At 44.1% G+C, this 26,524-nt stretch overlaps 1 protein-coding gene across 6 annotated transcripts in view; it reads left to right on the forward strand.

Annotated features, from left to right (window-relative positions):
* The first annotated feature begins 1,629 nt into the window (after positions 1–1,629).
* Positions 1,630–26,524, forward strand: part of SGCE (sarcoglycan epsilon) — a 101,031-nt gene continuing 76,136 nt past the window's right edge. Inside the window, exons 1-2 of one of the 6 annotated variants that reach the window (XM_033931100.1) lie at positions 1,630–1,802; positions 22,358–22,480. In XM_033931100.1, the coding sequence (XP_033786991.1) occupies positions 1,763–1,802; positions 22,358–22,480 (163 nt within the window). In that variant the 5' untranslated portion in view covers positions 1,630–1,762. Of the gene's footprint in view, positions 1,803–10,165; positions 10,274–22,357; positions 22,481–26,524 lie in introns of all 6 variants that reach the window. The other 5 variants (XM_033931098.1, XM_033931099.1, XM_033931102.1 and 2 more) reach the window with 5 other exon arrangements.

Genomic DNA, 26,524 nt, shown 5'->3' on the forward strand with positions numbered 1-26,524 from the left:
TTCAACACAGGAGAAATAAAAACAAAAATGCATTTCCTTTTCTGCTGAACACAATATAAAGACATCTGCTATTTCCCAAAGCTAACATATTTCAGTCAATAAATTCCCTTTTTTCCCTTTGTTGTCTGGAGATTTATTTTTCCATCAAGTTGGTTCCAGTTTCTCTTTTTTTCTGCTTTCCTACCTTCTGCAAATTCTTCTTCAAGTAGTTTCTGTCCATTGGTTCCTCCTACCATGGTCCAGCATTTCTCTCTTCCCTCCCTCCCATTTTGCAGCATCTTCACTTCCTTCTATCCTGGATCATTCACCTTCTTTTCCCCCTCCCCATTCCTGCACAGCATTTCTTCCTCTCCTCCACCCCCATGTGCAATATTCTCCCTCTCTCTTTCACTTTCCACCATCTCTCTTTCTCTCATTCACTCCCTAGCTGCAAAGGGAGTGGGGAAAGAGAGGGGGTCGATCCAGGGTGCATCTAACCCACCCCCTATACTGCCACATCCAACATTTGTTGTTCTCTCATCCCCAATGTTCAGCATCTTTTGCCCCTACCCGCTCATCATCTCCCCCTCTGTTTCTGTATACATCCCTGTGTCCCCAGCTTTTCTCCTCTCTTCCTTCTCCACACTAATATGGTCTCTTTTTGACTCTAACCCCACCTCATCTAGCTTCTCTCCTTGTCTCTTCACTCCCTTCCAGCATTTGGTTCTCATGCCCACCCATCCTACCTGCCTCTCACCCTTTTTCCTTCCCACTATGGATTCAATATTTGACTCCCTCTTCCTTCATCCTTTTGGTCCTGCATCTCTCTTCCCCTTCTCCTGCAGGTCCAGGACCTCTACTCCTTCCTTCCAGATCCCCTCCTCCTGCAACTCCAGATGCCTCGAGCCCCCTTCCTCCCACAGGTTCAAGGCTTCTCCGCCCTCACCTGCGAGTCCAGAACTTTTCTCCCTTCCCACCAGCTCCTTACTACTGCATGTTCAGGAGCTCTGTTTCTTTCCTCCAGCCCTCCTCCTCCCACAGGCACAGCTTCTCTAACGTTCCCCTCAAGCTCCCCCTCATCTCGTAGGTCCAAGACCTCTCTCCATCCCCACCCGTTCCCACAGGTCCAGCACCTTTCTCCCTTCCCTTCTGGGTGAGAGTTGCATATCTACTCCGGTCTGGCATATGCATATCCCCTCCCCCAGCCACTCCTTTCCCTCCCCCTTCTTGCGGCTCTCTCACATGCACCCATCTTCTTTACCGGTTTGTGGTGCGGGATCGCGCTGCACGTTGGCCGCCGCCCCCCCCCCCCCCGGGCCTTTCTTTTGCCTCGTTCCGCCCTAGCATAAACAGAGGAAATTAGATCAGCGAGGGAGCGACCATTGTGCAAAGTAGACGCGCCGCGGGGGGAGCTGGGCGCATAAGCGAGAAATGTACAGCGCTGCGTACGCCTGTCATTGCGTCATAGGGGGCGGGACTTTACAGAGAAATTCCCCACTGAAAAGACAGCCTGTTGCTGTCATTAAAAATGAGCATTCCATTCTTAAGGTGGTCTGCCCTACATCCTGGAAATCCTGAGAATCCTGCAAATCCTGGTTATTTTACCATGTTCCAAAGAAGTCGGACGTGCAGGCTGCAGTCCCTTTATCAGGAGTCACATCTGGGTGGGAGGGGGGCGAGGGCGGCCTCTGGTGGACGCTAATGCGCAGCCGCTTTTCTGCACAGCTGGAGAAGTAGCGGTAGCCGCGGCCCTATTCCCTTCCCGGGAGCCCGGCGGACCAGGATGAGCGGGTCGGCGGTTCTTGGCACCTTCCTCCTAACAGGTTCGTGTCCGCACCCTGGGGCCGATAGCCGTCGTATCGCCACTGCTCTCCAGTCGGAGAAGAAAGGGGGCGAAATCGCCCCCCCCCAAAAAAAAAAAAAGCCAGAGCGCCATGCAGAGCTGGGGGATGGGCGCAGCTGTGTTGCCTCTGGGCAGCGCGTGCGTGGGAGCCAACCCTCCGTGGGTGAGAGAATCTGGGGGCCCGGAGTGGACGCTGCCTGCTCGGGGGGTCCCAATCACCTGTGAAAAGATCTGGACGTGGGATGGAAAAAAAAAAAAGGAATGCAGATGATAGAACATTAACAAGCCCTCTTGTTTTTCTCTCATCGGCTTGCTGTTCCAATGAAAGCATTTGTCATCTAGATGGGTTGTATGTAGATTTGTACAAACCATATCCTCAACAAACCAAAGAAGCATTGATTGTGGAACTAGGAGAGCATAGGTGCTCGGGTACTGTGGCTCTCGTTGCAGAAGTGGGGATGCTTGGTACACTGTGGAAACTTAAAACGTAGTCATAGATAAGGTCAAGGACCATGAGGACTCTTTAGTTTGCCCATACATCCCACCTGATCTCTTGCTTCCCCCTAATTTCTCAGCTAAGGCTTCTCATTCTTATGGTATGTTTTCTTGAATCCCCTTACTATTTTTCTTTGCTCAGTAATTCCTTTCATGGCTGGATTTTGGCACCATGGGCCTGCCTTCACATCTAAATGAGAACGTTTCCTGTTTTAATAGACTCCATCACTATTGCTAAGCCATCCATTACAGCAGTGCTGCTGAGAAGACTGGAACTGTGCATTAGACTCTTCCAGGAACCCTGTATCACCGCTTTAAATTTGACTACCAGGTGTCATTCATAGTGAGACAGGGACTCCCAATACTTTTGCAGCATTCCTGGCCATTCCTGGGATGCAGAAAATCTGTCCCAGCAATCAAACCAGGAACCTCTGCATGGCAGCATTCTACTGGGCCCCCTGTTTTTGATCCATTCTCTCCTTTGGGAGGCTATTTAATACACCCTTCTCCCTTTCCATAAAGAAATATTTTCTGAATTTGCACCTGACCTGGAACCTCTTGGACTTCATATTTTGATTTTTTGTTTTGGATCATGTTTACATCTGTAAAAGATTTGGGTTGTTCTTGTTCATGCCTTTATGGTATTTAAATATATCTTATATCGCCTCTTGTTTCCTCTCCCTTTAAGTATACTGTACATGTCTGTTGTATTCTATTCATACACTTATGAATGGCTTAATTCCCCAAAATGGGAACCTGAAGTGTTCCTTAACTCCCATATCAAACGGGCTTTCTGCTGTAGACCTTGCTTCAGCCTGGTAGACTCTCTGTGTGTCTTCTTCACCGTTTCTTGATCAATTTGGAGGCATTTGTTTGTTTATTCAATTTTCTATACCGTTCTTCCAGGGGAGCTCCGAACAGTTTGCATGAATTTATACAGGTACTCAAGCATTTTATCCTATCTCACAATCTATCTAATGTAGGGAGATTAAGTGACTTGCCCAGGGTCACAAGGGGCAGTGTGGGTTTGAACCCACAAACTCAGGGTGCTGCGCACCCCTCCCCCAAATTTTATATTGAATATAGAGATTATAACAGAGCCACACAGGATGTTCTCAGTTCTAGTGATATCATAGAAAAGGCTATATCAACACAATTTTTTCAAAAATACCTGCAGGGGTGTGCATGTATGTGCTGGCATGTACAATGTGAACAGCCATTTAAAAAAATATACAAGTAGATAACAAGAATAGCATGAACCCAGCACTTCAGATAGAAGTACTGATTTTGCAGCTTCCATATTTAAATGGTACCACTTCATATGTATGTGTCCCATTTTACAAACCAATGGCATATTGGGTACCATTCCATTCAAACAGTTTTTCTCCCTATCTCCTCAGTATCTAGAACTGTCTCAACCATCAGTGCTTGTTTACTCATATAAGTCTGGACTTATTTTACCAAAATTTTGATCATCTGTACTCATTGCCTTCTTGATATTTCTTGCTTTGTCTATGTAGCTCCTCTCCCCTTCAGGAGGTTCTCACTGGTTTTCTCCATTTAGCTCATCTGTTTGATGGGGTGACATTCTAGTGTAATTAGCTTCAATCTGCCAGCTCAAAGATATATGCATCATTGTAAGATTGATGATATTTATATGAGTGAGACTAACATGAAGTTCTAGACACAAGCCTTGCTGCCTTTAATATGGTGAGACTGGAAGTGAGTTTCCCACATTTTCAGAAAAAAAATAAGGATATTCTTACATGCCTTGTTGTTATTGTTTTGTTTGCGGATAGTTTAAGTGATGTTTTTATTTTTGATCAAAGTTTACTGGTTTTGTTGTGTGTTTTATTATTTGTGTACACTTCTCCCTCTGTATTCGCGATTTCAGCATTTGCGGTTTTGATTATTTGCGGTTTTTAGCTTGCTGACTCCCCCTCCCCCCCCCCCCAAATGGCATTAGCTTGCATAGAGAAATCGATGATTCCAAGCGTTTACAGAGAAAAAATCGCCGATTCCCAGCATTTTCTTCACTGTGATTTGCCTCTCCTTCAGGAACAGGCCAGATCTCCCACCATGTTATTCGCGGTTTCAACATATTCACGATGGTTTTTAATAGAAAACAGCAAATAACATATGAAAAAGTTATTTGCGGTTTTTCTGTATTCGCGGGTCTGTTAATTCCCTATCACAGCGAATACGGAGGGAGAAGTGTACTGTATTCTCTGTTTTTATTATATTGGGATGTTTGTATAAGGTAGTATTCAAATCCTGACAAATAAAATTAAATAATGTGGTGGATTGTGGATTACCTTAACAAAGGTGGAAAGATCCTCTTAATATGAGTGGCTTGTACGAGGGTAAATCAAAAAGTAAAGGCAAAATATATTTAACGGCTTTACTTAGAAGTAACTGAGCAATTGAACATATTTTTTCCACATAGTCCCCATGCAAGATGACACATTTGTATCATTCAACTTGCTTCTGCATTCCTGCAGAGACATTTTTCAGTTGCTCCCAAATCCAGGTGAGCACCGTTTCCTTTTACTTCATAATGCTTTGTCTTTTGCTATCTGGGTCGCAGCGATGCACCCGTGTCTTGTCGGCGGTGGCAATTCTCTCCAGTATACTCGGATCTTCTTCATACTGTCTCAGGAACTGGGTCGCAGCCTCCACACACTGTTGCTTGTGCAGATCAGTAAGTTGTTTGGGAACCCATTGTGCACAGCCTTTCTTGTATCCCAAATCATCATGCATTATAACAAATTCAGATCCATAGATGATATCCAAATTTGCAGCTAATTGAGACACCATCATCTGTCAGTCTTCTGTAATCAAGTCATCTGCCCTGTTGATGTTCTCTTGTGTGTATGATGTTGATGGGCAACCAGAACAACCTTCGTTGGTTACACCTGTTCTTCCTGCTTTAAACCTTTTATACCCAGTCATACACCATTTGTTGATTCATAGTGCTATGTCCATACCGAGTCAATATCCAATGGTGAAATTCCACAGATTTCACTCCCTCTGCCCAAAGAAAGAGCACTATTACACGGTCTTCGATGGTGCAATCTTGCAATGGAGCGTCCATGTTTCTGACCTCGTGGCTGCCAACGATTAAAGGTCGATCACTGCACTCTGCGTGGACGAACTATCCAACAGGCAATTTATGAGGAGATAGGGTGCATTTTGCTAGCTCTGTTCCTATTATTGTTATCCAGGAGCTGCTATTTACCTGGATATAGGTTCAGGAGAAGTGCCACAGAATGGAAATTCCTCTCTTAGACAGTAAGAGAAGAACTTCCCGTCCTGAGGCTAAATTGGACACAAAACACTGAAGGCTTCAAGAGCAGAATATTCAAGGTTTATTTAATAAATGCAAAATAAATATAAAATTAAAAGTAATTTTGTGTTCAAGGAAGGAATAAGAAAACGCATTACATTCTGTTCTAATTCCTTTAAAGGCTAATCTGAAGAGCTATACATTTTATCCTTTCCCTGACATCCCTTTCCAGCATTAACATACAATAGCATGATGTCCAGACTTTCCAAACATGTACATCCTGTGGAGCCTGGTTCATTTACAAAAACATATGTTTTCAATGTAATTATTCAGTTAACTCTATATATCCTGGACCGAAAATAAACTCACAATGTAAAAGACAGACCATGCACTTACTCATCAAGTCCCATAGATGTCAGTGTTACTCTCCATATGACTTCCAAATGACTGTTGACCTATGTGACCTGTTCAGAAATCAATCATGTCAGGATAGGCCTACTGCTTAATCTATAGAAACAGAGGCATCCGTGTCTATAGAAATGCTAACATCCTTTAGAAATGCAGGCATCCTTTTTGGTTGTTTGTGATTCCATGTACAAGAACAAATTTCCTGCTTCCTCTGAGAACCTTATCTTTAAATCCCATGGATGTATATGAACAATGGTACATAAATTTACTCTTGTCTTACAAGTCATAAAATTAAACTTTTTCAACTTCCTTAACATAACTAGAATGCAGATACAACAATTTAGACATTTCAATCTGTGAGCAGAGGACTTTTACAATTATTTTAATCTTTAATTACATGGTCTCAGGCTTTTCACTAGATCTCATTCCCCAACCTTTAATAAATATTCAGTTTTGATTCATTCACAAAAACTAGTCCAACAACTCAGTTTTCAAATCATCTGTGACACCTGTCACACCTGTAAATTCCAGGAATTCTTCAACATTGTGTAATTTAACAATTGCTTTTAATTTTTGATTCACCCTCGTATATACAGGAAAAAAACAAGTATTGCTTTTTTCCCCCCAAAACTAAAATAATTTTTATATTGTTCCAATTATATTCTAAGCAGATTACAAAAGCACAACACATAATGCAATAGCTAGATAAAAATGCAAATAACGCCAATACAGAATAAATATCCAAGACCTAAAGCCTCTATTAAACTCATCCTTTGGAAGACCTACCAGAATCTGAGCTCTCTCGGTTTCCCGGGATGTATCTCATCCAATCAGATGAATGATCTCACGAAACAGTCCAAGACCATTAACACTTACCGTATATACTCAAATATAGGATGAAATTTTTGGGCGGGACCTGGTGGCAGCCATTCTGCTAGCGGCGCAGGGCTCCGCAGGAGCTCAAGAAGCTCGCCCCTGTGTGCCTGTGCACCGCGAGCCCCGATCGGCGAGTGAAAGGAGGTGCGCAGGGCAGGAGCGTGGTCCTGCCCATATACCACTGGACCACCAGGGATAACTAAAAAGGTTCCGGGGGGTTGTTTAGCAGAAAAGGTATGCAGGGGGGGGGGGTGTAATTATTTGCATCAGCCAGGACAGGAGATGGGAAGGATCTCTCCTGTCCTGGCCCGGCCTACCACTAGAGCACTAGAGGTGGAAGAGAAGGTGGGACAGGGTGCAGAGCCTAGCAGGGTGCGCTGCATAGCATGGCAGGGAGGGGGCAGGCTGCATAGCCTGGTAGGGCAGGGAGGGAAGGGCTCTGGATGCAGAGCCTGGTAGGGAAGGGGGCTGGGTGAAGAGCCTAGTATGGAAGGGGGCTGGGTGCAGAGCCTGGCAGGGGAGGGCGTGAGGGAGAGGACACTGGGTGCAGGGTATGGCACTTGAATATTAAGCCCCCGTCTTAGAGTAAACCATTTTTCCTCCTTTGGGGGAGGGAATGGGGGGGTCTCGACATATTCAGATCGACTTATATTTGAGTATATACGGTTATCAGAGAGGTCAAGATCTCAGCAACCCTGCAGGCAATCCAATAAAGATAAAAATAAGTCTGCATAACTTGGGTTCTGTTGTCTTTCATTAATCAAAAACCTCTGTTGTCTGTGTATCTAATAGATTTTTATGAAAACTTTTTTTCTTTATGTGTATTTAGATTTAAAGATGGTGGAATACAAAAAAACAACTTCAAACCTGACTTATCTTTGTTGTGTGGTGCACATATTCCCTCTGCACACTCACTGGAATATTGTTTGTGACAAAGAGAGCTGCTTTTCCTTTTTTTTTGGTCATCCATATCACTCCTAAATAGGTTATGTAGACAGGTATGGTGGTATCTCATTCTTTAGACTCTTAGGGCTCCTTTTAAAAAGCCGCGCTAGGGCCTTAACGCGCGGAAAAGCGCGCTCTAAATTGCCCCGCGCACTAGCCGCTGCCGCCTCCTTTTGAGCAGGCGGTAAATTTTCGGCTAGCGCGCGCTAAAACGCTTAGCGCACCTTCTTCGTAAAAGGAGTCCTTAATGTAATAGCCACAATGTTGTGGTTTGTTACTGATTGGTGAGTTAGGTTAACTCTTTTTGTTTTCTTTTTTATGTAATGCTTTTGCTAGAGGTGACATCCTGACCTTGCTCTCTTCTATCTGCCATCCTGTACCTCTGGTTTAAATACCTGTCCACATATTGCTTGAACTTCTCACTTAACATCATTTTTTTCTGCCCCAGAAAGATATGTACTGACTAAATGTATCTTTATTGTAACCCACCTGTACCCCATACACTGACAAAATGCACCTTGATAGTAAACCACTTGTATTGTAACCCACTTACATCCCAGGTACTGACAAAATATATCTTTAATGTAAACCACTTTTATCCCATGTACTGACAAAATAAATCTTTAATGTAAACCACTTGCATCCTATGTACTGACTAAACGTATCTTTATTGTAAACCGTTTCTATCCCATGTACTGTCAAATGTATCTTTATTGTAAACCGCTTCGAACTTCACGATATAGCGGTATATAAGAAATAAGAAATAAATAAAAATAAAAATAAATAATTCACATTACAGTATAGCTTCTTATTCCATGTATTGCCCCAGCCACCTGTACATTTAACCTGGTTTACACCAGGTTTGGAGCTATGTTAAAACTGGTTGTGCAATCAGCCCCTTCCCCCCTTCTCCCTTCCCATGAGCAGGTAGAACTTCTGAAAATGCTGTGACTATGGTTTCAAGTCTTTCCCCCGTAATCTGGAAGTCTCTTTTTGTTGCTGAGGTGCTGTTTTCAGCTAGGTCAGTTTTTCCCAGAAGGATACCATCAACTTTTAAAATCCTTATTTTCTTCTCTTATAATTTGGTTTGTGTTTCTGTTTGGCAGAGGGATCCTGGGAAGCATTAACTTCTTTTTTTTTTTTTTTTGTCCCATTAACCGCAGTAGTAGTTTTCCTGTTTGGAGCTCTTCTTGGTATGAGGGATTCTAGTGCACTGGGTATCGCTCTTCTTTAGTAACATTACTTTGGATTGTATTCTTGGGACATCTTCATTTTTCCAAGACAGAGAAGGCATGAATCTTTTGGATTGTTCCAGGATTACTGCAGGATATTCCCAGGCTAAAAGCCACCAGTGCCAAATTGGAGCACAGTATACACTGCTCCCTCTGTATTTGCGGGGGGATGCGGGCGGACCATGGCCGCGAATATGAAAAAAACACGAATAACTTTTTATATGTTTTTTGCTGTTTTTTTGTAACAGCCAGCGTTTTTGCAACTGAAACCGTAAATAACTAGAGCTGAAAGTACCTGGGAGTGTGCTGGATACCGAATATATGAGCAGCTCTCTCTCCATCTCGCTGGTTGGGCTGGCTGGGATTTGTGCAGGCTCTGCTTCTGCTCCGTGTCGCAACGAGAAGGTGGGCGGGGCGGGCGCCCGCGTGAATGACGCGTCTGTTTTCAAAGTGCCCGGCATTTGCGTTTCCTGCGCTGTCTTCTTCAGTTCTGTGCTGTGAGAGGCGAGAGCGGCTGGCGAAGGAGACGATGCGCTGGGTTGGTGGAGGAGATGATGCGCTGTTTCTGGGTAGGAACTTTACTCATGATGTAATTTGGGAGGGGGGCGGAGTCAGCAACTGAAAAATCGCGAATAAGTGAATCCGCAGATACGGAGGGAGAAGTGTACAGTGGAGTAAAATAGGTTTTTCTGTGAGCAGGAAGGTGGTGGTGTTGGAAGAGAGGATCAGGTTGGCTTGGCAGTGAGCGGAATAACAGAAGGTGACACAGTGCAGCAACAACTGTGACATCTAAGGCTTCTACTTGCCGTACCCTTCCTTATCAGTATTGTTATTCTAGCTTTAATGTTGTATTCTGATTTCTTCTGCAGCATCGAGTTGGAAGCCAGCAGTGAGAGGCAGAAAGAAAGAAATCTTTTCAAAAGCATGAACGTCTGTTTCATAGTGCTTCTTTGGTTTCTGGTTTTAGTACTGCATTGCATCAGAGCTGGGGGAAAAATTTTGATCTGGGATAGACATTTGCTTTGCCGGACCGTTATTAATGTAACATTAATTCATTTTTTTTTTTTTTTAATGTTTCTTTTCACATTTTATTTTGGAAAGCTATTATTTTAAGCAGTGCTGGTGACAAAAATGACCCAATTGTGTGGACGGCTGAACGACTCAACAATTATATTATCAGCAGAATAAAGACTGCTGACAGAAATAATGGTGAGTTCAGGTTGCAAACCTAAGTCCCTTCTTTGGACTCAGTCAGCTACTGCCTGTTTTTAATATTTGCTCTGCTTTTAAAGCCCTGTGTTCTTTGCATCTATTCTTCAGTATCCCAAGGACAAATAATGTTTTGCTGTTTTCTAATTCTCTAAACCCTTTATCTTCTGGTTTTCAGCTTGTTGCTCTAATCACTCAAATGGTCATAACCTGTTTGTGCCTTACTAAGTCCTGGTTGCTTGAAGCTGACCTAACAGTTCATACATGGCTACATTTTAAAATAGTTCATGTGAATTATTATGTAACAGATACAATCATATGTTGTGTAACCGCAATACACATCTACATACAAGGTGCCTTAAAACATACCACACTTTGCAGTGTGTGGCGCAGTGGTTAAAGCTACAGCCTCAGCACCCTGGGGTTGTGGGTTCAAGCCCACGCTGCTCCTTGTGACCCTGGGCAAGTCACTTAATCCCCCCATTGCCCCAGGTACATTAGGTAGATTGTGAGCCCACCGGGACAGACAGGGAAAAATGCTTGAGTACCTGAATAAATTAATGTAAAACCGTTCTGAACTCCCCTGGGAGAACGGTGAAGAAAAATTGAATAAATAAATAAATAAAAATAAAATAGTATTGAGCCACAGAATGGAAAGTTTTCTGTAACTCCTACTGTACTTTAAAAATATGGTGTCGGTCCCTATGGGGCGATATGTGTTTTACAAACTCTATGTAGTGTAGATAAAACCATAATATCTTTCTTTGGATTGTGTCTGTAAATATTTGTCACTGGCTTTTTTTTTTAGCACCATCATTGTTCTGTCTACACATAATTCTCTTGCAGTGTTATGTACCGTCCTGCCCACCTAGCACGAGCAATGCTTTCTTCTTCCTACTGTGTGCTGCCACTGCTGAAGGCCCAAGCATTCATTTTCTACAGTTCATCACATAAACATACAGTAGGCCTTGTATTTATAGAACAGTATTTCTAGTGCATTAGGCACATCATTCCTGAATTCTTGGGTAGTTGGTCCCTTCCCACGAGTTCTGTGTAGAGAGCCTCATTAGTATTTTCTTCAATCCGCCTCCCATCACTCTGGGCTGTCTTGAAGTTCCTCTGTTTGTCTCGCTACACGCAAGATGGTAGAAGTCTATTTGTTCTGCTCGAGTTTATTTCTCATTTAATTTAGGTATTTTTCGTCTGATGGTGAGGCTTCCAGCCTGGGACATATCTGGCTGCGGAGCGCTCAGACTCTGAGGTCAGAAGTCGGTAGCCAAGGGGCAGACTGCTTTGCAGTGCACCCACTTGGCCTGCTTGCACTAGCATTGATGACAAAATGATATTCAGCCATCATGATATTCATTTTGTCATCAACGATGAACTTAAAGTGACTTCATTTTATCAACGCAGGAGTTAAGTCCAAGCAGCACGAGATTTTCATTGACATTGTGAAAGAATGGACTTTGAAGGGTTGAATACTGATGGACTGATAGTCCAGGTTTTCTAAGTAGCAATATGTTGTTGCATGATGAAATGTTGGATGTTTTATGGATTATAAGAGTGGGGAAACAAGCATATTTATAAAATATAAAAAAGTATTTATGGTAGTAGGGGGAAATATTTAATAAATAGACTTTATATATTAAATTCATATATGAGTTAGCTTCTTCTGTTTTTTGTAAGACATGGACTAACATGCACGCGTAAGCATTTAGCGCATGCATTAGCGTTTAGTGCGCACTAAATCGATTAGTAGCAGGGGACTCTGCATCACATCTGGGAGAATCGGCTCAGGATCTGGGAGAGGATCCGAATCTCTGCAGGCTGTTTAAGCCCTCAGCGCTTCCAGAGATAATTATGGAGACTCGGATGCATGGTGCTCACTTATGAGCAGCACTAATGCTCAGTCCAAGTGCTTCCCCTCACATTAGTCTTCCTAAGATGGTCAATTTCATATATTCATTTATACTCGTGAGTTATGCAACAATCAATTAGTATAGTATATACTCCGAATCAATTCCAACCTTATATAGCTTTAACTTTCTATATTTATTTTGGCCTCAGTTGCACCACCTCTACCGCTTAATCATATTTCTTTTAGCGGAGGACTTCGGCTGTTAAATCGTCACCGGTCTGAAATGTCTTAAACAAAAACTTTAGGATTAACCCTATTTTTCATTTTTTAGAAATATAATTTTGAACTTATCTTAATCTGTAGCTTCATCACTAACAATAATTACGACCTGGGAGACATGAAATCCGACATGTTTTGCTATCGCTTTTTCAAGGACCCCCTAGGATAAAACATAACATTCAAAATTACTTTATGAATATTACCCAACTTTATTTTGATTTATCCTAGAATTTTCTTTCCATAACTATTTAAGAAAGGCAACTAAAAGTTACCTACCAATGCCGCTAATGTCATCCAACTCTCCCTAATCCTCTGAGCAAGATGGCGTCGTCATGCTTACTTCTGTTTAAATACCCTAATCTCTAATGAAAATTTAAAGAGACAGCTCCCATTCAAACCCCCGGAAAAGATCCATGGGAAAACCAGAACAGCCATATCAGATTAGATTAAACTAGCCCAGAGGTAGGCAATTCTGGTCCTCGAGAGCCAGAGCCAGGTCAGGTTTTCAGGATATCCACAATGAATATGTATGAGATGGATTTACATGCACTGCCTCCTTGAGATGCAAATCTATCTCATGCATATTTATTGTGGATATCCTGAAAACCTGACCTGGCTCCGGCTCTCGAGGATCGGAATTGCCTACCCCTGAACTAGCCCATTCCTCCTTAATATTTAACCCCCTCGATCCATCTTTGTTCTTCCAAATTTAAAACTTTCTCAATATTACCTCCTTCCCTCCCTGGTTGTATTTGGTCTATGACCCGCCATCTGATACCTTCCACAGAGTGTTGTTTTAAAACCCAATGCTGGACTATGGGTGCCTGTAAATTTTTGTTTATTATTCGTGACTTATGCTCATTTAATCTTAACTTTACTGGTCTACTGGTGCGACCGATGTACATTAGCTCGCAGGAGCATTCGATTACATAAATAACATGTGAACTATTACAGTCAGTTTTCTATTTTGATTTTATCACCGTCTCTTTATGAGGTACAGTCCAACAGGCTCCTTCAATGGTTTTTGAACACCATTGACACTTCTCACATTGAGAAAGTTTTAAATTTGAAAGAACAAAGATGGAGCTACAGATTAGACACGGTGGAACCAAGGGGGTTAAATGTTGAGGTGGAATGGGCTAGTTTGATCTAATCTGGTATGGCTGTTCTGGTTTTCCCATGGATCTTTTCCGGGGGTTTGAATGGGAGCTGTCTCTTTAAATTTTTGTTAGAGATTAGGGTATTTAAACAGAAGTTTTTGATTAAGATATATAAGGCCGATGACGATTTAACACCCGAAGTTCCCCGCTAAAAGAAATATGGTTAAGCGGTGGAGGTGGTGAAACTGAGGCCAAAATAAATATAAAAAGCTAAAGCTATATAAGTTTGGAATTGACTCGGAGTATATACTATACTAATTGATCCCCTCACATTAGGACATTACTAGGATGTTAATGAACCATTGGAAGTCTCTGGAGGGGCTCCATCGGGTGGCAAAGCTTTACCCAATGGATGTGGACTTTAACCATTTGTCCCACCAAAGGTGGATTCCCTGGTGGTGGAAATTACCAAGCATACCTCTTTCCCCATTGAAGGTGGAGTAGTGTTAAAAGATACTCAGAACCCAGATTTTGTCCACAAGATGCAGTTTGAGGCCGTGGCTAAGGGATTAAAGGCAGTGGCGTTGTATGTAGCATGTACCTGTCACTCCAAGCTTTGCCGTGATCTGAAGGCTGAGGTCGGGAGGAATCAGCAGTTCCTCATATCCGGAGTGGTTTATGTAGTGATTGCTCTTTGTGAAATTTTCGGAGTGTTGAGCAAAGTATTGGCCTATACTAGCGCTACCTGAAGAATGCTGTGGATTAGCAGTGGGCAGGTGACTCTTCCTCCAAGGTGACTCTTAGCAAATTACCTTTCAAAGGACAATTGCTGTTTGGTTTGTGATCCTGCACACTTGCCATGAGGTCATGTAGACCTTTTCCAAAGTCTTTACCTGACAGCAGACCAAGAATCCCTAGGGAATAAGGTCATAGAAACATAGAACATAGAAGATGACGGCAGAAAAGGGCTACAGCCCATCAAGTCTGCCCACTCTGCTTACCCACCCCCTGTCTATGCCCTAATGACCCAATTTCCTTATCTTGACCCTCGTAGGGATCCCACATGGGTATCCCATTTATTCTTAAAGTCTGGCACGCTGTCTGCCTCGATCACCTGCACTGGAAGCTTGTTCCAATGATCAACCACTCACTCTGTGAAGAAATACTTTCTGGTGTCGCCATGAAATTTTCCGTCCCTGAGTTTGAGCAGGTGCCCTCTTGTGGCCGAGGGTCCCTTGAGAAAGAAAATATCATCTTCCACTTCGACACGTCCCGTGAGGTACTTAAATGTTTCGATCATGTCTCCCCTCTTCCTACGTTCCTCAAGAGTGTAGAGCTGCAATTTGTTCAGTCTCTCTTCGTACGAGAGACCCTTGAGCCCCGAGATCATCCTGGTGGCCGTCCGTTGAACCGATTCAATTCTGCGCACATCTTTACTGTAATGTGGCCTCCAGAATTGCACACAGTACTCCAGATGAGGTCTCACCATGGCCCTGTACAACGGCATTATGACTTCAGGCTTTCGGCTGACGAAACTTCTATTGATACAACCCAATATCTGCCTTGCCTTAAATGAAGCCTTCTCCACTTGATTGGCAGTTTTCATGTCTGCACTGATGATTACTCCTAAATCTCGTTCTGCTGAAGTCCTAGTTAAAGTTTCTCCGTTCAAGAAGTACGTCCTGCATGGATTTCCGCTTCCGAGGTGCATGACCTTACATTTCTTAGCATTGAAGCCTGGCTGCCAGGTTGAGGACCAACTTTCCAATGTAAGCAGGTCCTGCGCCATATAATTCTGTAAACTGCATTCACTTACTATATTACATAGTTTGGCGTCATCGGCGAATAGTGTTATTTTACCTTGAAGCCCTTGAGTCAGATCCCCTATGAATATGTTGAAAAGGAGTGGACCCAGGACCGAGCCCTGCGGCACTCCACTGGTCACCTCCGATGTTTTAGAGAGGGTACCATTAACCACCACCCTCTGAAGTCTGCCACTTAGCCAATCATTGACCCATGCAGTTAGTGTCTCTCCTAACCCCATCGATTCCATCTTGCTTAGCAGCCTGCGGTGTGGGACACTGTCAAAAGCTTTCCTGAAGTCCAGGTACACGACGTCCAAAGACTCTCCCAAGACCAACTTTCTTGTTACCCAGTCAAAGAAGCTGATGAGATTGGATTGGCAGGACCTACCCTTGGTGAATCCATGCTGACTGGGATCCCGAAGATTCCCTTCATTCAAGATCGTGTCCAATTTGCTTTTAATTAGTGTTTCCATGAGTTTGCACACTATTGATGTGAGACTCACTGGTCTATAATTCGCAGCCTCTGCCCTGCAACCCTTTTTATGCAGAGGAACGACATTAGCTAATTTCCAGTCCAGGGGAACTTTCCCCTTACTTAGGGAGAGATTGAATAGCTCAGCCAACGGTTTCGCCAGGACATCGCTCAATTCTCTGAGCATTCTTGGGTGCAAATTGTCTGGTCCCATGGCTTTGTTCACCTTGAGTCTTGCCAGTTCACTGTAAACTTCACCTGGTGTGAACTCAAAATTCTGAAACGGGTCTTCTGTGCTTTGTGTTGCCTTCAACTGGGGACCGTGTCCCGGTGCCTCACAGGTGAAGACTGAGCAGAAGTATTCATTCAGTAGTTCGGCTTTATCGGAATCTGCTTCCACGTAACTTCCGTCCGGTCTTCTAAGGCGTACTATCCCGCCTATGTTCCTTTTTCTGTCACTAATATACCTGAAGAAGGATTTGTCCCCCTTTTTAATATTTTTTGCCAGAATTTCTTCCACTTGAAGTTTTGCCTCCCTAACTGCCATTTTGACCGCTGTAGACCTGGTCCTATATTCTACTTTTGCCTCTCTTTTCTCCGTGCGCTTGTAGGAGAGAAACGCTTTTTTCTTCTCCTTAATGAGGTGCGAGATCTCCGCGGTGAACCATTGGGGTTTATTGTTTCTTTGTCGTTTATTTACTGATTTTATGAAGCGGCTAGTTGCTTCATGTATGGTTGATTTCAGTGTTAACCACTTAGCTTCTACATCATCGGTCTCCGCTTGGTCCTGCAGCTTCTGATGGACGAAATCTCCCATGCGTGCGAAGTCTGTGCCCCGGAAATTGAGTACCTTTGTTTTCGTGTTTGATCTAGGGAAGCCTTTCCTAAGGTTGAACCATACTATATTGTGGTCGCTGGAGGCTAGCGTATCTCCTACTGAGACCTCTGAAACGCTTTCCCCGTTGGTGAGTACCAGGTCGAGGATCGCCTGGGCCCTAGTGGGCTCCGTTACCATTTGTTTGAGACGTGCTCCCTTTATGGAGGTTAAGAGCCTCCTGCTACCGCTGGTTGTCGCTGAAAATGAGTTCCAGTCTGCATCAGGTCATGGTAATTTTCGCAGCTCTAGGTGTACTCTCCAGTATTTGGGAAATGCAATAGTCCAGAGATTGTCTCAAGGCACAAGACAGAGATTTGGAGGTGCCAGGTGACATCAGTCATTAGGATCTCACCCCACTCCTGTTCCCAAGAAGCAGTTATGACGTCAGCTCAGTAGCTAGACCTCCCAAAAGTCAGTGGGAAGTTAACCGCCTATTGAAGGCATGGGCAGAGATCACTTCAGACTGCTGCGTACTGTAGAAAATTCAGGAGTGGTACAAGCTCGAATTCTTTTGTCTCCTCCCAGACCTTTTTGTGGACTTTCCAGCTGGAAGACCAGAAAAAGCAGTCAAAAATCGAGCAAAGGCTGCTGGATCTAGTGGCCATGGAACCATTTAATCCATATACTTTATAGTGCCAAAAGAGACTCGGAAAACTGAAGGCCCTCAAAATACCCCACTTCTGCATGGAGATGGTGCTGTCGGTCATTGCTTCAGTGGTGCCCGGGAATTTCTCACCTCACTGGATTTGACAGAGGCCTATCTGCACATTCTCATCTTTCTGGAGCACAGGAGGTTCTTAATGTTCCATGTTCTGGAGCAGTGCTTCAAGGTCTTGGCCCTGCCATTTGGTTTGGCCATGGTGCCACACTAAGGCTTAGCATTTTTTTTTTTTTTTTTGCTACTTCAGTTTGTCTTCTGTGTTCTTTGCTCACGTGTTTAAAGACAATAGACTGTTTTCAGTCCAATGCTTTATTTGTGAGTTTGCAAACCATTGGACCCCTGAGGAAGGTGTGTTCGCCGAAACACGGACCGTGTAGGGTCCAGTTGGATTTTTATCACAGTATTTTTTATCAATGTACTTTTTTAATTTAATTTTCATGGTTTTATATGCCAGTGTTTAATAAATTATCTACTGAACATCTGTATCCACAGTTTTTGTTTTTGTTTTCATCTAAGCATATAGGAAACAATTCTCTAATGGAGTGCTTACATTTGCATATGCATTATGTACATAGATGTACAGAAAACCGATATTGACATTTGCATGCACATGCCTGAAATGTCAATATTCGGGGAATTTTTGAGAGCCAGAGCACAATCGTTGGAAAGATCTGAAGTGTCTACAGCAATTTCTGGCGATACCAAATAAGTTACGCATTTGTGCACATCGGGCGGCTGCCGTTTCACTTAGAGACTACCATATTAGAGATATTTTAAAGTGGAGTTTTTTTGCCTATGATAAGAACAGGCAGCTTTGTTTTATATGTTGTAAAGTGCTGACGGAATACAGTCTTGAGGCTTTTTCTCCACTCAAATGTGATTTCTATAGTCACTAGTGATGGGCCATCCATGAGACACTTCTTATATATTATTCTGTAGTTGAAATATTCTTCCTAAACCAGGGGTGTCCAACCTCAAGGACCGCAACCCAATCAGGTTTTCAAGATTTCCCCAATGAATATGTAAGAGATCCGTTTGCATGCACAGCTTCTTCCATTGTATGTTAATAGATCTCATACATATTCATTATGGTAATAATGAAAATCTGATTGGGCAAAGGATGAGGTTGGACTCCCCTGCCATAATCGCTATTCTGTAAGAGCACACCTAAGGGGTGTGGAGGGCATTTTCAGTATGATGTCTAAATCCAATTTTGGACGTTTTGGAGAAAAAATGGCCAAAAATCCAGTAGAGAAAATGGCCATTTTCAAATCAGAAAAATAGCTATCGAAAATGGCCATTTTCTAGATGTGTTTGTCCTCGGTGCATCTATCCTTTTGAACTATTTTTAAAAAAAATAATGTCCAAATGAAAAACCCATAAAAACCAATGGCCATCTGGTCAGTTTGGCCATTTTTGGGGCATTTGTTATTGAAACAGGTTTTGCCCTGTACACACAGGAGAGGTGATAATCTGCAAGCACGGAGCAGACCAATAGTACTAGGAAAGTTGCACTTTATTATATAAAACCTGACATGGCCATGTTTCGCCTTCTGGCTGCGTCAGGAGTAGATGCTAATAAGGGATAAATACACACCCCTCCTTACAAGCAACATCTTTTAAACACATAGTTTAGGCAGCATTCCAGTACTCAGGCAGCATTTGTCTCATGTGCCAGCTTGACTTTTGAAACAGAACAGAACCAGTTATTATCCAAATACTGTCATAATGGTTTCCCATGCCAGTTTGACATTTGAGAAGATTTTTTCCTCCCAAGGGGCATTCTTGCAAATGAGTCATGCTGATTTCTTACATTGACACACATGTCATGTTGAAAGAGACATATAATCATCGTGCAGGGTACGTAATAATGGGTTAAGCTGTTACGTTTTAATGCACAAATGTGTTAAATTTTTTTAAAGTAGGCAAATAAAATACAGCATCCCATTGGCAAAACATTTGCCAAATAAATGCTGGCCATGAAAGTAGAACCTGCACAGAAAAAAAAAGGCATAGACTGTCTGATATTCAAAGTGATTAAAGCAGACAGCCAGGCCCCTGCCTGCTTAAATCGCTTTGAACTGCCCAGCTACTGATATTCAGTGGCACTAAACCCGAGCAGCACCGCTGAATATCATCTCTAGCCAATGGCATGTTCATGTTCTCTTGTTTTTGAGATTGTCAATTTGTGCAGCAAGGGACAAGAGTTGATTTCCTTAGACTGGGCTTCCCTGTCCTATACTGTAGCACCTTGATTGCATACCAGCTAAGGGGGTAGAGCCACAGCCTTAATTAATAATGGAGAGGGGGGGTGGGACTCTAACTAGCATTCTAGAGCACATTGGCAGAGCCGGGGCTTTTTCAGCTCTTTTTTTTCTGATGAATCTTGAAGCTGTGTGGTTATCTCCACAAATGGAAATGTGTACTGTATGAATTTATATACCTTGAAGGTAGAGATGATGTTAAAGCATCAGCACTTGCTGTTAGTGGAGGAGCATGTCTACGTGAGACTGTGTTTTTTAGGGGTTGATGCGGGATCTGTTCTTCAGTCACAAATTAAAGTTCTTATAAGCAAGAGGTATTTGTTTTCCATCCTTCTTCTGCATCTTTCATCTTAATTTAGCAAGGCCCAGCCCATGTATTCTCTGAGGTCCTGGATATTCTTCTTGGAACGGTTCCTTAACTTTGGTTCATATCACTTGCATACCATATTAGCAAGGGTGTGGAAGGTAAAAATGCCTTATTTATATTTTTTCAGTTTCTTAGTAATTTGTTCCACTCAGAGTTCACATTTATTTACTCCCTTAGGGCTTGGGGGTTTCCTCGCAAGGATGGAATAATCTCAATAATATCCAGGTTTAAATATTTTCTTAAGTACATTTTTTCACAGGGGTGTGCATGCACATATGGCTTGATTGCTTTTCTCTGAAGGCACCTTATCTAAAAAAAAGAAAAGAAAGCTTGCTATTACTACAGTTGATCACACTTCAGCTGGTGGGAGTAACAGTGAACTGAGAAGGATTAATGGATGAAGCCATGGAGGGGCATAATAAAAAAAAAAAGTCTAAGTCCCCTTTTTGGCCTAAGATCTTAAACGTTGAAAGTAGAAGCAGGGAAAATGTCCATTATCAAAAAAAAACGTCCAAAAGGAGGGTTTTTTTTATAATGACCTGCCTCTACGTTCAGCTGTTTAAACGCCCAGACCACCACTACGTCTAAACTTACATCATATAATCAACCTACAAAAAGCCTAAGTCCCAAACGCCCAAAACCCCAAAACAAGGGCTTTTAGGCGAAGGAGGAGCCAGTCCTTGCCTAAAAGCTGGATTCTGTAACTGGTGTCTGTCAAAAACAACACCGGTTACAGAATCCCAACCCCCCTACAACGATCCAGGCAGGAGGGAGCCCAAGCCCTCTTGCCCCAGAGGCATCCCGACTCCCTGACTACGTTCGGGGCAAGAGGGAGCCCAAGCCCTCTTGACCGGCGGCACCCTGACTACCCCTCGCCGAGTCCGATGGGGCCAGGAGGGAGCCCAAGCCCTCCTGGCCCGGTGACACCACCTAAGCCCTAACCCCCACTAAAATACGAGCAGGAGGGATCCCATGCCCTCCTTCCCTCGACGCAAACCCCCCCACGACCGGCCCCCTGATCCCCCCCGCTGACCCGCGACCCCCCCCCCCCAGAATGGCTGGCCATAGGGCCTGATTGGCCCAGGCGGATCAAACCCTGCCCACAGGAGGTGCCTAGGCTGACCGGAATCAGCCCAGTTGTCTTAGGCCCCTCCTGTGGGCGGAGCCATAGGCACATGGACCTAACAGCGATAGGCAGGTTGCTGGGGCCGCTGAGCTGCAGCGATCAGCTGAGCAGCACCTTTTTCAGCACTTATACCTGTTTTGCCTTGGTCTAAGTCAAAACGTATAAGTGCCGACTAGGCAACTTGCCTAAAGTTTTGGTTATACCTGCTGTACGCCTAGGTCTAGGTCGGCCCACCTCCAGCTCCTCCGCCCGTACTTTCCCCTCCTCTGAAAACGCCTCTTTTTTCTCTATGAGTTTAGAGCAGGGGTGTCCAATGTCGGTCCTCGAGGGCCGCAATCCAGTCGGGTTTTCAGGATTTCCCCAATGAATATGCATGAGATCTATTTGCATGCACTGCTTTCAATGCATATTCATTGGGGAAATCCTGAAAACCCAACTGGATTGCGGCCCTCAAGGACCAACATTGGACACCCCTGGTTTAGAGGCAGGGGAAAGGCCTAAGCTGGTTTTAGATATGTCTAAAATCAGCTTTGATTATGGGTACTTGGTCGATCAGGCTTTTTGATGCTAATATTCTGGCTGCATACTGTTCTATAAAATGGTACCTAAATATGATGGCTTATAGATTACAGGTGGGCAGACACATGGATGGAGTTTGGTATGGAACATCTGAAGGGCGCATTGTTATATAAATTTTAAAATAGTATAGTGTACCTTTGTTTCTTAGCAATTTACATAAGCCCTGTTGAAAATGGTTGTGCCTAAAATATACACATGTACTTGTCCTGCTACACTAGTATTCCATAAAGGAAAATAGAAACCTACTTTCCTCAATAGACTAGGTTCCAAATAGGCACCATCTTGACACCTAAATATAGGCACCCTCAATATAGAATTACCTTTGTGTGTCTTGCATTGAGTTCTGTAGTCTTTTTTTTTTTTTTGCAGGAAAACAGTTTACTGTGGCTTTAGTTTTTACAAATATATAACATTCATATCGTAGTATTTTTTTTGTTTATTTTTTTATACTCCCGTAAATAATAAATGTGCTCATGGTTTCAAATATACACGAATTAGCGATATGCTTGCTTTTCTATATGAAAGAGGTGTTTGTAGGTCAGCATGACGTGCTTCTTTCACATGCTGTTGGGTAAAGCTACATGGCAGCCACTCTTAACAAACAGAGGCTGAGCTTCCAAAATCCCTTGCATGTCTTGTGAGCCAGAGCATGTTTTACTTCTGCTGTTTTCTGTCTTCTTTCTTTCTGCTTTTCAGTGTACACCATTCTTTCTAAGGTGCACTCTGATCGGAATGTTTACCCTTCCTCTGGAGTCCTCTTTGTTCACGTTTTGGAGAGAGAATATTTTAAGGGAGAATTTCCTCCTTTTCCAAAACCTGGTATGGGGTGCTTTGATTCTGTATATTTATGAAAGTATTGTTGTGCTAAACATGCTGTTATGTGTATTCAAGAATTTATTTAGGGGTGGTTCCTTTAAAGCTATTTTTCCTATTTAATGTTTAACTTTTGAATATGAAAATAAATATGTCTGCTTTATCTAAGTCTACTAGTTGTTCTGCATTATAGAATGTTAGCATAAGTTGGCATTGGTGCATGCAAAGTTAGGTGCCTCCCACTTATGCAAATAGCAGGTGTAAATGGGCGTGCCTAAATGCAGCACTTAGGGCCTGATTCTCTAAAAGTGCGTCCCGATTTTAGGCAGCTGTAGGCGTCCTACAGCTGTCTAATCAGCCAATCGGGATGCACGTTTTTAAAAAAAAATGCTCCCCAGGCAGGCCGCCTATATTGAAGGCGAGGCCTGCAAGACACCTAAGCCCTGATTCTGAATAGGACGCCCGGGAGAGGCGTCCTATTCAGAATCGGCCTAAACTAAACCCCGATTCTGTAACCGGCGTCCATGTTACAGACGCGGGTTAGAGAAACGGGTTAGATTAGAAACAGCCCGCTACACTTATCACGGCAAGGGATCTCTCTGCCGCTATAAGTATAGCGGGCCGCGGCCCCCTGACCAGGAGGGTGCCCAAACCCTCTGCCCGGAGACGCACCCCCCCCCGACACTACCGACCGCCCCCCCCCGACATTACCGATCCCCCCTCCCCCCCGACAATATCGATAGCTGGCAGGAGGGTGCCCAATCCCTCCTGCCCGAAGACGCACCCCCCCCGGCACTAACCCCCCCCCCCAAACCTCCACTCCACCAAACCTGTTCTTAGAAGGGTCTTGCACGTCTTGAGCCGGCAGGCACGCCTCGTCGAAATGAAGCGGGCCCGCCCCTTCCCGGCCCATCCCGCCGAAGCCTAAGGCCTGATTGGCCCAGGCTCTAGAAGCCTGGACCAATCAGGCCTTAGGCATAGCGGGTCCGCCCATCCCTACTAAGTCTAAGGTCTGATTGGCCAATCAGGTCTTAGATAAGTGGGGATGGGCGGACCCGCTATGCCTAAGGCCTGATTGGTCCAGGCTTCTAGAGCCTGGGCCAATCAGGCCTTAGGCTTCGGCGGGATGGGCCGGAAAGGGACGGGCCCGCTTCATTTCGATGAGGCGTGCCTGCCGGCTCAAGACGTGCAAGACCCTTCTAAGAACAGGTTTGGTGGAGTGGAGGTTTGGGGGGGTTAGCGCCGGGGGGGTGCGTCTTCGGGCAGGAGGGATTGGGCACCCTCCTGCCAGCTATCGATATTGTTGGGGGGGGATCGGTAATGGCGGGGGGGGGCAGTCGGTAGTGTCGGGGGGGGGCGGTCGGTAGTGTCGGGGGGGGGTGCGTCTTCGGGCATCGGGTTTGGGCACCCTCCTGGTCAGGGGGCCGCGGCTCGCTATACTTATAGCGGCAGAGAGATCCCTTGCCGCGATAAGTATAGCAGCCGCGTCTACTTACAATGTAGGCCAGCATTTTGCTGGCCTACATTTTAAGCTTCTCCTCTACTAGGGAGACGCGTAGGGCCGCCTAGGTTCAGCCTAAGGCCCGCCTAAGGCCCTTAGACGAGCTTAGGCATCTTGCGGGTCTCCCTAGGCTCCCGGAGGTGCCTTCAGGCTTGCCTGGGGAGCATTTTTTTTTAAAAAAAACGTGCATCCCGATTGGCTGATTAGACAGCTGTAGGATGCCTAAAATCGGGATGCACTTTAGAGAATCAGGGCCTTAATGTCTGCAACTTACAGTATTCTATAAGTTGTGCTCATGACCCGCTCATGCTTTGCTCTTGCATTTACTCACTAAGGGGGTCCTTAACTGCAAAATAAAAAGGCTTACTGCCTTTCTGTGCACTTACACCATGCACTGAAAATATTCTTAATTTTCTTCTAAGGGGGTGTTAGAAGGTAGACAGTGGGCCTGACATTGCTAATCAGTTAGTGAGTGGGATATTGACGTGGTAATTGATTAGCATGAGGTTAGCGTGTGGGCCCTTAAGGCCATATTTTATAAACGGTTCCCTATTTAGGCACTGTTATGCATCCTAATTGTGGCCGCCTAGCAATGCCTAAGTTCAGTATCTATGCCAAACCTAATTTTTTTAATTAGCTTAATCGGCGTGGTAATTGACTGCCGATTTTCAAGCAATCCAAAAACAAAAATTAAGAATTTGGTGCAAAACTCTTAGGACGCCTAAGTGGAGGCACCATCCATTACCTAAGGATGCCTAACGATGCCTATGTTAAAAAATAGGCGTGGATATGGGCGTAGAAAAGGCGTGGTTGACTTAGGTGTCATGAGGCGTTGACTTAGGTGTCTGACATAGGCGTCAAATTAGGTGAGTGAAAAGCTGGCCTAATGGAGTGCGCCTATGTCTAGGATGCCTAGCGATGCCTGTCTGCTTAGGCGCTGCTAGGCATGATTCTAAAAATGGCGCAGTTTTTTTTTTTATTGAGAACCGAGTTGCGCCATTTATAGAATCTAGCTCTTACTGCCTACAAAATAGGTGTTGGTAAGGGTTCATGTGGTAAAGTTTTTTAATGGGCGCATGTTACATGGGCTAATGGCAAAATTAATATGTGGCTATTAATTCAGAAAATGGGAAAATGGGCCATTTTCCGGCCATGACACAAGTGGTCTTAACATGTGGGAAAGACAAGTATAAAGAATGCGCTAAGCCACCTTTGCCAAGACTTTAGTAAAAAGGGTCCTTTAGGCAGTTATGTGTTCACATTTTAGAATACTGATGAGTGCACTGCTCATGTAATTACACATTATCAGAAGAATTTTAAAATTGCATGCCCAACTTTTGCACGCAATTAAGTAATGAGCCTATTAGTGTCAATACTTGGGTGCTAACAATCAATTGTTGGTGCTAATTGGCCAAAATTTGGATTTACACACGCATCTTACTAAATGCTAGTCTATAAAGATGTGCACGTAAATTCTTTAGTGTGCCACTGAAAACAGGGTGTGGCCTGGTGAGAGGCATCGGCAGGTTGGGGGCGCTCACTAAAGATGCAAACAAACATAAAATTGGGTTATCTGCAACCTAATTTCGGTGCAGGATTTCCACAAGGATTCAATTGGTGTAAATCCTGAAACCTAAAAGTTGGGCACGGGTCTCAAGCTATGCATTATTGTGTAAATGGAGCGTCTTTTATGGAATAGGACTCAACATGCATTTTTTTTCAGCACTTAGATTTACAAATGGTGCTTAACTATAAGTGCCTCGTTACAGAATAAGGGGTGTTCGCTTGTGAATTAATGAATTGTAATTATTAGTGCAGGTTGTTGTTAACAGTTACCATGCTCAGAACAATTTAGTTCTGAAGGGAAAAAACAGAAGGAAAAAAATCTTACATATCCTATTGAAGAACAGAACAGTGAGGAGATGTAGTCCAAAACAAAAATGGCAAAGAACTATGGTTATAGTATGGTTAACTATGGTTTGTTAGTACAAGGGATCTTCAAAAGGTTTCCGCACTTTTATTTTCTTAAATACTACCGTGTTTCTCTGAAAATAAGACCTACCCTGAAAATAAGCCCTAGCCCCGGGATTTGCTGGCAACTCTTCAACCCGCCCCCCCCCTCCCCACCATGCAGTCAAACCCGTGCTGACCGCGAGTGAGCTCTACCTTTAACTGAAGCAGCGTCGGACCGGCATCACTCTAAACAGGCTGCTTCGGCCTTGTCTGTCAGGAATTTCACTCTGCTGCATTACTGATGACATCAATAACGCGGCAGAGTGAAATCCCCGACGGGCAAGGCCAAGCAGCCTGTTTAGAGTGTTGCCGGCCCGACGCTGCTTCAGTTGAAGGTAGGGCTCACTCGCGGTCAGCAGGAGTTTGACTACGCGGTGGGGGGGGCGGTTTGAAGAGTTGAAGGTAGGGCTCACTCGCGGTCAGCGGAGAGGGAAGGATGGAGGGTCAGCAGGGGTTCGGCTGCGCGGTGGGGGCGGAGGAGGTGGCTCAAGGGTTCTGCACAAGGGATGGGGGGAGGGAAGGATAGAAGCTGGGCA

The sequence above is a fragment of the Geotrypetes seraphini genome, chromosome 2 (assembly GCF_902459505.1).
Source record: "Geotrypetes seraphini chromosome 2, aGeoSer1.1, whole genome shotgun sequence".
Lineage (NCBI taxonomy): Eukaryota > Metazoa > Chordata > Amphibia > Gymnophiona > Dermophiidae > Geotrypetes > Geotrypetes seraphini.